The 13,473-nt window shown below is 38.5% G+C and overlaps 1 protein-coding gene across 10 annotated transcripts in view; it reads left to right on the top strand.

Moving 5' to 3' along the window:
- Positions 1-13,473, top strand: part of adgrg6 (adhesion G protein-coupled receptor G6) — a 132,170-nt gene that overhangs the window by 54,946 nt on the left and 63,751 nt on the right. For 7 of the 10 annotated variants that reach the window (XR_006091930.1, XR_006091931.1, XM_042389607.1 and 4 more), the window contains 6 exons: positions 4,453-4,518; positions 7,541-7,612; positions 8,624-8,737; positions 10,213-10,305; positions 11,193-11,270; positions 12,608-12,757. Coding sequence is in view for 8 of the 10 variants with exons in the window: in XM_042389607.1 (XP_042245541.1) it covers positions 4,453-4,518; positions 7,541-7,612; positions 8,624-8,737; positions 10,213-10,305; positions 11,193-11,270; positions 12,608-12,757 (573 nt within the window). In the remaining 2 variants the exon portion in view is untranslated. The remainder of the gene's footprint in view (positions 1-4,452; positions 4,519-7,540; positions 7,613-8,623; positions 8,738-10,212; positions 10,306-11,192; positions 11,271-12,607; positions 12,758-13,473) is intronic. The other 3 variants (XM_042389610.1, XM_042389609.1, XM_042389605.1) reach the window with 2 other exon arrangements.

Below are 13,473 nucleotides of genomic sequence, written 5' to 3'. Positions count from 1 at the left end.
GATGACATTCTTCTAGTGACATCAGTAGGAAGGAAATTGAGCAGTCAGACAATCAGACAAACGTCTAGGTTAGTCAAATTTGGAAGAGAAAACAAAGGAAAACGGCAAAATTATGCCCGTTTTAATCATCCATCACAGTTTACAGACTCACTTCCTGCTTCAGCTTTTACTTAATGTACATATCTTTGTGGGCTGTAGTTATGCGCGCTGTGTTTTCTTGTGTAACGAGGGCTTGTTACCAACATTTCAGGTTTGCCCACTTTCAGTTTGACTTCCAAATAAAGAGGTTTATAAACTTGAAATGTCTGACTGCTCGTGTTTCATGACCTGTTAAGACTTCTTTTCGGTGACTTCACCGTGTTCAAAGATCCGACAGAAATTACTATGGTGAGTACAATGTTATTATTAATGATACAAATGTTGGATGAAACTTTGAAAATTAGACCCAAATTGCAATAAACTGGAATTCCTTCAAAGAAGTTACGGTTTTAGAAGAAAACTGTCGATGATGTTGTACAGCTTAATTGAAACGGCGGCTGTTTCAAGTTAATCCATCCATGACCTCGCCAGACCACAAAGAAAGCTTCTAAATTCTGGTCCGTCTTTTCCCAGCCGTGTACGAGAGATTTTTCTCGCTGAAATCCGACCCCCGTGCGTGCAGAACAGCGAATGGAAAAGTTTTAATAAACTGAATATTGGTTAAAATGCCACAGTGTTGTTGTAAGTGTCAACCATTAGTTTATGTGAAAATGTTGCATAATATTACTTTAGCTGAGAGAGAACCACATTCAAAAAAAAAACCCAAATATGAGCCAAATGTCACAGCTTCTCCCTCTGCAAATGATAAACATATTTAAGCAGTAATGACAGTGAATAATAGCACGCTATCAGGTGTTGAGCATTAGATTAATTACAGTTCATCAGCTAATGACACTCTGATAAAGACATCCAGAGGAAAATAAATGTTTTATTTACACTGAAAAAGAAATGCACTTGGATGCACACTTTTCTTCTTGCAGAAAATACACATATTTTGACAGTAATGGCAAATTTGGTCTGCTACCTGGTGCTGAATGATTACATTAATTATAACACATTATTAGTGATAATTCTCTTTATCTGCCTCCATTCTGGTCAGCACTTTCTGCTGATAAAACAGCACAGAGTAGCGTTCATTTTCCCTAATCACAACGTGCTGCTCAACAGATTTATTTCTGGTAATGTTGGGAGGAGAGAGGGGGGAGGAAGATAGAAGAAAACGAGGGCAAAAAAGTGAGGAGAGGAAGTAGAGAGAGAAAAGTAAGGCAAGAGAACAAAATTAGGGTAGAAAACAGACGGAGAACTGATCGAGAAGAAGGAGAATGAAGGAAGAATAGATGGATCCGAGTCCAAAACAGAGGAAGCTGTCATATTTGCTGTGTCAAACCGTTATATGTTTAACGGACGACTCCACCTTCCATGTAGATCTATCTGTGGACTCGCAGTATCTACACGATACACCCACTTTACTACATGACACACCCACTTGGTTAGGTTTAGGGAGTGTTGTGTAGGTGTGTAAGACCTTCCCAGGTTTTTCAAATGGAAATGCCCACTCAGCAGTTAGCAAAAAGCAGTGATGTGGGTTAGAACCAGAGCACTGAAGCCCTCCCCCACCACCACCACACACACACACAAAGGCAGTTTGCTAACAATGTCTTCCTAACATACTGCCTCGCTGGTTATCGCTGTTATGAGCATGAAAAATTGTCCAGATACACTTTGAGCAATGTTGCAGCACTGACACTAGAGTGTTACCGGCTTGCTAGCGTGTTACTGTTTAGTTTGCCAGCCCTGCAAGTACTTTGTGACCAAGCTTTCAACAAGTTCATGAGGGTGAATGGAATTTAGACAGAGGTGATGATGGGAGAACAGTAAGAAGTAATAAGTTTTGTTGTTAATTAGTAAATCTGCACAGAGCTTTTGTCTAGAGTTTAACTTTGAATTTTGACACACAAATGCACACTGTTGACTAGTCTTTTGACGGAGCTGACCTTTGAGAGAATTGTTAGCTTAAGTGTTCAAAATGGAAGAAGCATATTAACTGTCTGTACTTGTGTTCTTGTGGACTTCTGAAACATCATCAGTCACAGCTCAGGTACTGTTCCAATTCAATATCTGCATCTAGCCAAGTACAGTCCAAATATCTGGATGTGTTCTTGCTCCCCCCCCGCCTGCCCCCCTCCTAATTTGTGGGGGGGGATGCATCAGCAGCTGACTTGTGTGGACTTGGGACAGCCAAGTATCCCAGAATGCATTTGGCACCAACTGGCAGTGATGGATGAGATTTTGAGTCAGACTAAAAGCTGTAATAATTTTCCCTGTAGGATTATTAATATGTCACTTTATTAAGTTTTAATATTTTTTCAGGCAAGAAAGTAACAGTGTAGATTCCCAATATGCGGTCAGTTTATCCAAATAACGCCTGCTTGGAAATTTGCTCCCACATTTTCAGAGGTGTGAGGAGCTGCTGACTGGGTGAGACCAGCCGGTCATTTCAGCTGCTAGCAGACCGACTCCTGAGATGATCGGCCGGTCAACGTCCGTCGTCATTATCCGATTAAGTGATCTGTGCAGTTGAATGGGAGTTTTGTTTTTATTTGTTTGAATCTGAATTTAGTTTTTCTTTATTTGTTTTGTTTGGGTTTTTTTTACTTATTTGTTAGTATGCACTTTGTTCACTCACTTTGTACACTTTTTTCTGGATTGGCAACACCTTGTTTGTAGTAAGAGAAGAAAAAACAAGAATAACTAAGGGAGGAAAGTGAGGAAAGAGGCAAAGAGGGGGGTATGAAGGAGAAAAAGTGAAAAAAGAGGAGAAGGACAAAGGACAAAAGGTGAAGAAGAAGGGAAGAAAAAGAGAGAGGTAGATTATGACTGGGCACAATCCTCAGCCCTCCTCACCTCTTTTGAACCACATGCCATCCACGATTACCGAATTCCTCCTTTTTCACTCGGTTGATCACTGCGATGATTTGCTGACATTCTCTTGAACACATTCCTTCTGTTACTGTGTGAGTGAGTCTGGACAAAGTCTCCGCTTTCATTGCCTGCCTGTCTCCCACTCCCTCTGAAGGCCAGTGAATATACAGTATGTGTGGGCCGCAGCCAGGCTCAGGATTACATTTCAAATGGCCAAAATACTTGAGGAGCGCTTGATTTTTGGCAGCCGTGAGCGCACAGTGGGTTAGACAGACTGTCCCTGAAATGAAACATCATGGGTTTGATCCCTGCGAGCAGCCAATCTGTTTCCCACCACAACCCACAAAGTCTGATTGATTGTGAATCTGCATACTATCAAAAACCAGTATGAGAAAGTTTCTTTTTGCAGAATGTCAGGGATTCATGTTAGCCAACTCATGCACAGTTCTGTAGGTGGAATTTTTGCAGTCAATGTATCTCAACATTTTGTTGGTGTGATTGTTTTTGTTATGTAATTTGAATTTTTAATGTTTTTGGGAAATCTGGGGATAAAACCTTTCTGTCTTTTACTCTCTTTTGCTGTTTTTAACACCTTCACAATACTTTCTGAAATAAAAAGTTTTCATATAGCCAAATCTTATAATACTATATTTATCCCCCCATTTATAAATATAATATAAATATAACCTACTGACCCAAAGTTATGTCTGAATGCATCAAAGTTAATGTCAGCGCATTAAAATTACTGTGTAAATACCTGACTTTTCTCAACGCTGTCTCCTAGAAATTATGGTTAAATACAACTTAATTGCAACTTTAAATATGTTTTCTTCCAACATAATAAGTAGAGCTGCAACAATTAGTCAATTGATTGATTACTCATTCAACAGAAAATGATTGGCCAACTAATTGGTTAATTGATGAATCGTTTTTAGTCATTTTTTAAGACAAAAAAAAGACGAAGTTCTACTCTGAAAAAAGGGTTAATTAATATTTTTCACCATTTTTTACATTTTATAGACCAAACAACTAGTTGATTAATCAAGAAAACATACAAGTAAAATTCAGTGACAGCGTATTTCATCTTTCTACCACCAAAATATTTGATCTTGAAGTGCAATATCAGCTTCAGCCAACAGCTTTTAGTTAAAGTTAGCGAAGGGTCATAGTCGTCAATCATAGTTGATACAGAAAAAGTCTGCAGTGACTTGAAAGATGTGTTTATTAACATTTAAACCGCAGCCTTTCACTAACCTCCTTGTTCCCTACCAGTGTGTTACATAAATGTAGCTTCATTCATCCAAAAAAAAAATGTTGCCTTTCATCATAATCCAGGCAGTGATTACTTAAATAATTCAGTATTATATAAACATAATTTCTAGGAGACAAGGTTTCTTTTCTTGCTAAACTTTCCCAAATTGTAAACCATGTTCCCTGATCATTTTAACTGATTAACCTTTCTGTTTTTAATCTCCCCACCCCTCCCCAAAGGTGTCTCCCCACCCGGCAACACACCACTCACAACCAGCTGTGACTCCCCTGGACTGGGCTGCCCAGGTAGGAAAAATTAACACACCTCCATTGTTAACATGGTCTTCGCAATTTGGGTTATGACCAACAGGTAAAAGTGTTCAATTATCCAGTAAAATATCTTAACAACTACTGACAGACATTCATGGTTCCCTGTCAATACTACTAATGACTATGGTAATTCTCTGACTTTCTCTCTAGCGCCAACATGAGGATAACATTTTTGGTTTTGAGTGAAATGTATTGCCATGTAATTTGGTACAGCCATTCAGGATGATTTATAACAACTTTTGTTACAGCTTAACTTTTCTATTGCTGCCATCATCAGGTCAATGCTGGGAATGTCACAGCACTGTCAGCATGTTAGCTTCCTGGAGTCATTTTTGTGTCTCAAAGCGCTGCTGTGCTTAAGTACAGTGGTGCTTTTATCAACACGCCATGTTTTCCACCTCAGCCAAGCGTAAAAGTGTTTCTTCGATACTTCAAGACTCTTGAATTTTCGGCTTTTCCACTCAGATGCAAAATGCAAATAAAAACAGGTGGATGGAAGCAAGCCTTAGTCTTGTTAGAAAAGAAATTGAGAAAGTTAAAAAATAATGAATATCATATCATTTTGAAAACTCTGTTGTCTGTCAACCATAACTACCATTGCTTGTATCTTCTGGCAGTTTGAAGATTGATTTTGGAACCCCTAACCTACTGCCGAGAATGATGTACGTATATAACTGAGGTTTTCTTCCATGACCACATACATATTTAATACAAGTGAATCCAGTGGGAATCAAACTCTCAACTTTGGCAGCATCAGTTCCATCCACTTCCAATTCAGCTTCACAGGATTAGGGTTTTTGCTGTCAGTCACTTCTCTTTGTGCCTTGTTAAGAAACCCTCAAAGTTCCAGTGCGTCCAATGTTTCCTGAACCCCCTAATGCTGCTTAACTCCTGAAATGCACTGTGGACATCTTGTTCAGAGAAACTCTTTAACCTCAAACTGACTCGAGTTTGGTTCACAGAGCCTCTGGTTCCCCAAAGCACCGAGAATATTCTGGCCTCCAAACTTTCACATCATCCATCTGCAGCTCTAATGTTTGAAAATGCTGCAAAGTCATATGAACTTCTTTTTGAGATTCACCTTCATCATTTTGGTTTTTGTGCGCCATGGATGTACTAAGTAGACTGTGTTAAGTTGTCTTGCTGGACAGTGTATTTGTTGCCATTTCATGTCATATTCTGATTGGTTTGTTTACAGTTGTGGGTCGTAGCAGCAGTCACATTGTGAGAATTTGGTCCTAAATTTCTGATTCTGTCTTTGGTCGTCAGAGCTCTGACTCGAACATCAGTGGACAATGAGATCTAGGACGCTGATTTGGATTGATGAGCAAAGATTTCACCACTTTTCTCTTACCGTTGTAAACTTTCATTTTAGACGGCCCAAAATTGCACAGTGTAAAGTGGCCTTAAAGAGTTGATTGATCGGAATAATAATGACAGATTAATGAATAATTAAGGAGAAGAGATGAAAAAAGAGAAGACAGGAATTTCAAACAAACTGATTGAAATGAGGACACAGTTGGTCCTCTTTGCTTGTTCTTAGCCGACCCTTCTTCACCAGATCAAGTGCCAGCAGATGAGAAAAGAGTGTAGAAAGGTTGTAATTAAATAAGCATTTACTTTCTGCTGCTGACTCTCACTAAATTATGTAGAAAAGAATCTCTTGGGATATGCTATGTTCATGACATTATCCTTAAATAACCCCTGTGTGTCCTGAGAGGACTGCAAGAGAATATACGGAAAAGAACCAAGTAAGGGAAATCACCCCAGGGTGCTGTTCAGCTGCAGCAATGAGCCCCTTTCCGCCCAGCCAAATCTATTAAAGCTGGAGTACTGTCCATGCACAGGTCATGACCTGAAGAAAATCTCACTATAGCTGATCACCTGGCCTCCAGGAGGTCTCATAATCTGGAGTGTACCATTAGGATTGGTCTGAACAGTAGCTTGGGGCCGGCTGACAACATGACCCAACCCCACTCCCTAAATGTCAGTTCTCACACTATCCTGAGCTATGGTGGCCCCAGAGGGACATTTCTCTAAAGGTCAGTTTTTGTGAGGTTGTGCTCAAGAGGGGAAGGAAGTCGAGCCAATTAAGTTACAGCTTTTGTTCCAGAATATAAATGACTTTGACAGCCCAACAGGTCATGGGAGAGCACCAACAAGTTTATATGTTAAATCATTGAATTAGATTGGTCTTTAGATTGCAGGGTCAGGTAAAGAGCAGCACCCCTGGAACTGCTAAAAAAGTCAATGTCCTGGTATTTGATTGAATGCCACGCTTTGTATCCATTGAGACACCAGGACACCTGAATCCCCAGTTAGAACAGGTGTGCGTCAGCAAACTAACCTCCATTAAGTTGAAACCATCCAGGAAAACGCAATTGTCTTTACTACAATAAAGAATGGGGAACAGAGCCACCAGTCACATGAGAGAGGAACCGAATTTGAATGAAAAAAGTGAATGAAAATTTTCTTCGCATTCAATCTGAATGCTTACATTTCAATTTGGGACTAGATAAATGTGGCTGTCACAAGCTGGCAAAATAAATATTTGCTTTTCAAGTTGTGTCTTCGTGTGAGGTTTTCCGTCCAGTATTGTGATAAGAAATGGCACTGAAATGAAGTTATTGTCACACTTGTATAATCTCTTGCGACCTCGGAAGTCAGATTTAAATTTCCCCATTTTTTGTTGATCAACTCAAGTCATGTTTGTATTTCATTTTGGCTAACATTGTTAGCAATTAGTTTGGATTCCCAAGTCCTCGGTGTCCAACTTTAATGATGATTTGAGCAACCGGTTGCTCATTTTATGTCACAAAGCTGATGGAAAACAATAGAGAATGTACACAAAGGAATTTTCTATTGTATACCCCTACCTCCCGTTAAAGGTTCTACACTGAAGAGGATCTTTTGTCATGCAGCTTCACAAACATTCATCATCCTCTGCATCTTTTTTTCTCTCTCTCTCTCATCCCAACCCCCTTGTCACTACCACCAGCCGCTTCCTCTCCCGCCACCCCATCCACTGACTCCACTAACACCATCCATGCTACTAATGCCAACACCCACGGTAAGCAACCCTCATCCTCGCCCTCTGACTCCCTCCTCTTTCATTTTTATCTGTAGCTTCTTACACCTCCTTTCCTCCTGATGTTACCTCCCTTTCAATGTCTTTTTGCTTCCTGTTTTTTTCTCCTCCTGCTCTTGTTTTTTCCACCTGAACCCCTTTTTTCTAAATCTCGTTTATGCTGTTCAGCCACTGCGCTGATCATTTTTGATGGTTTTTCTATTTATCACATGATTTTTGTCCATGGTAACTAAAGCCAAAGAGTTCTTTTTGGTCCTGTTCTCTTTCTGTTATCCGTAAATTTAAGATCAATTTTGGAGCTTATTTATGATCCAACAGTAAGATTACAAGTCATTTACATTTAATGTCTTTTTGTTGAAGAGGCTTCCATCATAAAAATCGCCATGTTTGACCTTTCAAAAGCCCATGAAAAGTTTCTTTTTTACTTCATCTGCACCTCTGAAAAGTTAAACCCTCTATTATTCATTTTTTCATTCTATTATCCATTATCTACTTAGGAGAAGACTCAGCTAATTCTGTTCTGATGAAATGGTGTGACTGAGGATGACTCAGACTAGATAAATATTATCTCCAACTTCATTAAATTATGAGTTCATTAAATCTTTTCATTAGTTAATTATCCTTTCTGTCATTCCTTTTCCATCTGAAAAGTTTAGTGGTGAATGAGTGTTCCCGGAAATATATGAAAATCAGCTTTTGTTCTTTGATTAGTATAATGAGAATTTTTTTGTTTTAATAAAGGACTATTATGTTCTCAGTGTGATTTTAAATATGTAGCTCAACTGAAGTGGGACATTGTAGGAAACACCATTTACTTTTTTAACACAAGCATGTGAGAGGTATTATCCTTGAGCATGTAAAAAGGTCAAAGATCTGCACCCAAAAACATCAGCATTGGATGCACCTGAACTACACCTGGTGGCATTAAAACCTTTTTGTTTTCTATGTGCGGTCCCTCTCGTTGTGCTGTATTCTTTGAATTGTCATCGCCAGTCCTCTCTACCATCAGTCCATCTCCATCCACCATTCCTACTAGTAGCATGCCTCTAACCCCAACCATCAGCACCACCAGCAGCACAACCAGCTCCTCCTCCTCCCCCTCCACTGGTAAGGCTTCACTTGCTTTGCTGTTTTGTTGGCCATGTGCATTACTATACTTTCCATACAAAAAGAGTAATAAATGAATGATCCCCCCCAAAAAAGCCCGCAAAACAGACCAGTAGATCACAGAAGTGTTCTCAATTGAAACCAAGGCTAATTTAAAAAGATTTTTTGAGAATATATTCCTGAACATCAAGACAGTGATGTTCAAATTGCTATGTTTTTCTGGCACTCTCATCTCAGTGTGACTTCACAAACATTTCTTGCTCCAAGCGTGAACCCAACTGTGTACTGAGTTACAAGTTATTAGGTACACCTGTGCAATGTGATATTATCCCATACGACAGCCATGCAAAAGGAAAGGATAACACTGTTTACAGAGCCCCTGCAGTCCCAAAAGATAATATGTTTTTATCTTGTTAATCTTTACATTATTATCCTGCTCATACACAGTGATAACGGGTGCGCACAAGATATTTGATCCATCTTGTTTACACAAGTAAACAACAAAAAAATAATGTGCCCATAACTCGTCTGAAAGATAAAAATATATAATCTTTCAGGACTTTGGGGGCTCTTTATAGTTTGAAGCTTGTGATGGAAAAACCTACTTTGACAAGAAACACAGAGGCTACATTACTATTTTATTTTTTGTACTTTATTTTCAGATAATGTGTTTCACTTTGTCATGAGAAAAGGCTTTGAGGGTTACTAGCCAGTGCAGCTAGCAAATATTACGCTATTTTGGGCAATGAGTTTGGCTGGAGCTGCTGGATGTGTAATCTTACACAGATTCAATAAATGAGCTACTAACGTTACCCTGAACTCTGACATAATATTATCCAGGAATGGGGCTTCTCTAACATAACCTATAACTCCACAAAATGATGTAGCTAATGATATGCTCCTTGGGCTACCAAATAAAGCTAAGTTACTGTATGTTAGAAAGTTAGCCAGGCATGCTAACGTTATTAGCTCACATTATCCAATCCTCCAAACTGGATGCTGGACTCTGACATGTTGAGAAATCCAAACCTTGACAGACATGTTACGGTTACTCAGATAAGATTGGACAATCACTGTTCGGGGGAGGGGTTTAGCAAACTGTCATTTGAGATGACTCATTGGTTCACTAATTTGATTTCACACAATGATTTGAATTTCCAGTTAAAAGGTTGGCAATGACTATAAAAATGCCTTTTCACTTGCAACTCAGCATGCAGTCAACATTCATTATAAGTGATTAGTTGGCTGGGTCTGGTTGGGTTACAGCATTTTATTGTTTGTAAATGCACACAGAATTGAGCATGCCAAACAGAAAACATTAAACCAAACTGACAATGACTCCAAGATACTTTTAAGACACTCAAAGACCTTTGAGATTGGTCTAAACTGGACCAATCCGGCTATTTCCATTAACATAGTGTGGTTGTGTGTTTTGTGTTAACTTCACTGACATGCTGACTTATTGTGCTAATCAGTTATGCCTAGCACTACCATCGCCATCACCACCAGCGCTGCTACCTCTGCATCTTCTACCACTAACGTTGCTTCAGCCAGCAGTACAGCATATGGTAAGGTAGCTAACCATATCTAACTATTGTCACTAGCTAATATTGTAAGTGAAGGCACTGATTGTGCTCTGTAATATCATTTATAACTCAACATTAATTTTGTTTTTCTGTAGATTTAAATCTTACTCATTTGTATTCCTCCCAGATATGTTTTGGTGTTTGTGGTGAGAAAGAGAGATGTATGAACAAAGATTAGACAGAGAGCTGAAGAACCACCACTTTTCAAGCTAGCTTGACGCTAGATTTTGACTGAAGCTAGCAGAAGAGAAGCTAACTTGCTGTTTTCTCGTCAGCGGTTTCTTTCTCCTGTCTTTCTAAAAATATGATATGAGGTTTTCTGTTAAATGTGAATTTCCTACAGTGGACAGTAATATTTGATAATTTCATCTTTTTAATAGAAATAAAACATGATTTAACATCCACAGCTGCCAATGAGGTTTTGACTGCACACAAGTGTGTAAGGCCACTCATATCATGTGGCAGTTACTCTAATTACCAGTTTCTGACTTGTAAATATCATTCAAGTCAAGTTGAAAGTTAGTTTATGGCTGTGAAACTCTGGAAGCTTTTGTGTTTGCAGGTTGCTGTCCCCACAATGTAGCTGTGTTTACAGGTTGTCCCCACAATGTAGCTGCTACAGGTTGTTGTCCCCACAGTTTAGCTGTGTTTACAGGTTGTCCCCACAATGTAGCTGTGTGTCCCTTCAACTTTAAGAATACTACATATCCATACATTGGTTAAAAAAAAACTTGATCAAAGGATTTTTATTTAATTCAGGTGTTTGACATGACAATAAGTAATCTGCTTACAGATGCATAAAGTAGCCTACCTGCAGCATGTGTGTATTAAGCTAACTGATATTCTGTGATTGTTTACCTTCTTTGTAGCCCAACAGACAACCAGCAGCACGCCTACTGTTTCATCTGCTACCACTAACCACCCACCTACTAACCCTACAAAGCATGGTAAGAGCAACAGCACGGGAGTGAAGCCACTGCTAAAACAGACAAGCTTTACTTACAAGATGCTTAACGCTGCTGTGAGTGCTTGTAGGTTTAATCTGCGTGGCATAAACGCTGGTAGGGACAAAATTATATACAATTTGGCTCTGTACCAGTTGATGTTCAGAAGGACTGGGTGATAAAATTATACAGTCATTGATTACTCAACAGTGTGTCCTCAAACAAGCTGCAGAAATAATTGAACTGTAAAAAAGTGACTGTACAAGCCTGCTGTTGTGCCACACCCTCAGGCTTGGAAAAAAAAAATGTCCTTACAAGGGAAATTAAATTAAATTCAGCTTATTTTCTGACCTGGTTAAATGATTATGGGTACAGCTCTGCTTTTGATGGTACAATTATTAAACACCAGCCATGATGTTACACGTTTCAAACATTTAACAAGTACTTATTGCTTGTTTAAGAAGATTAAAGCAGTCATTAGTGTTGATATAACTTTTCTGCCTGATACATTAAACTTGATTAACCTTTTTGTCATACCTGTGTTCACAAGCATGAGCAATCATGTTCTTAACCAGACTTTAAGGAATAATAGTATGTCTAGTTGTATTTTTGATTATTGATTCATATGTTGACTTTTTTTATTCATAAAATGTAATAAAATGTCGAAAATACATAGAAAATGCCAGAGAAAAGAGGCAAATCCTCACATTTGTGTAATTTTAATCTATGAATGTTTGGTGCCTTTGTTTGTTAAATGACTTCAAAATTGTTGGTGTATTTCCTGTCAGTCAGTTGTTCAATCTTTCAACTAATACAGCATTAAGTGCATATTTTAACAATGAGGAAACAGGTTAAGAAGCTTGGCTTAACCAGTTTTCTCATAAAATATCATAATGCTTACACTTAAGCTTTCTGACATGTGTGCAAACTTGGTTTATTTTCATGTCACCAAAACTTCCACAGCATACAGTACTGACATCACTGGTAATGACTATCACTATTTTTCTTTGTTAAATAATGAATGGGAGCTTTCATGTTGTTTTAAATTTAGACCCATCTATCTGTAGAAAAAATATATTTAACCTTTTTTTTCATGGCTGCAGGGAGACTCTGTCCTTCTGTATCAAATATTTGTGTCAATCGTGGACATTGTGATTCGGAACATGGTTGATTAGAACTGTTTGCATTGTGGTGATGATGATTTTTATTTCCGAACCACTCGTACTACTAACATCAAGTTGTGCAAACATCCCATCTCACTCCTCTTCAACTTGTCTTACTCTGTTTTTCGGCCTCCTCCCTCCTCCTCTTTTCTGCTGTTGTTTCCTCTCCACAAACAGTTCCAGGAACGACTCCTCCACTGTCAGTAACTACTAACCAACCAACCACTAACACTCCTACTACTGCTACTACTACCGCTACTACTACCACTACTACTACCACTACTACTACCACTACTACTACCGCTACTACTACTGTCTCCTCTTGGGGTAAGATACACACTTGCATGCCTAGTTTGGCAACTAAGGTCTGTATGAAACACTCTTCTTTTGTCATTTCTGTCGAGTTATTTCTGTTCTCCCCCCTTGTGTTTTTCATTTTTAAAAAAACTATTCTATTATAATTTTAAGCTTTAATTAATCCAGAAAAGATTAATTTGCTCTTTTTCTGCTTCACATTCATACTTCTCTCACAAAGGAGTTTTCCCCTCTGCTGTTTGACCTAATAGTCTTGTAAGAGTTAGATTAAATCATATTTTACTAAATATATAATAGCTTTTGATCTCACTTAGTGCCTTGATGTGTTATCTTTCTGATCAATCAAACTGTGTTCAGGTTCTTTCATAACAGGTCCTGAAGTTGCTGCTTTCCTTGTAATGGTACTAACATTTTAGTTCATTTAACAAGCTATCCTAGTCATAGAAATACTCTTCTGGTTTTGTTTTAGCTTATTTTCCATTATTTATGCTTTGACAATTTCTTGCCGTGTTTTTCTGGGCTCAATTCCTGTGATTATCTTTTCTCTGATAAGCCAATCAAGGTTCAGTTTTTTTATACTAACACTAATCGTGGTTAATGGAAATTTGGCCTGGCCCAAGTGATATAATGTCCGTGGAGTATACTACTATGTTTTTTGCTTGAAAATACCCTCTTTTACTTTTATTTATTATCTGTAACCTGCTTTTTCATCACAATGGCATCTCCAA

This window comes from Thunnus maccoyii, chromosome 17 (assembly GCF_910596095.1).
Source record: "Thunnus maccoyii chromosome 17, fThuMac1.1, whole genome shotgun sequence".
Lineage (NCBI taxonomy): Eukaryota > Metazoa > Chordata > Actinopteri > Scombriformes > Scombridae > Thunnus > Thunnus maccoyii.
The sequence above is the reverse complement of the archived record's forward strand: the minus strand, read 5'-3'. Positions and strand labels throughout refer to the sequence as shown.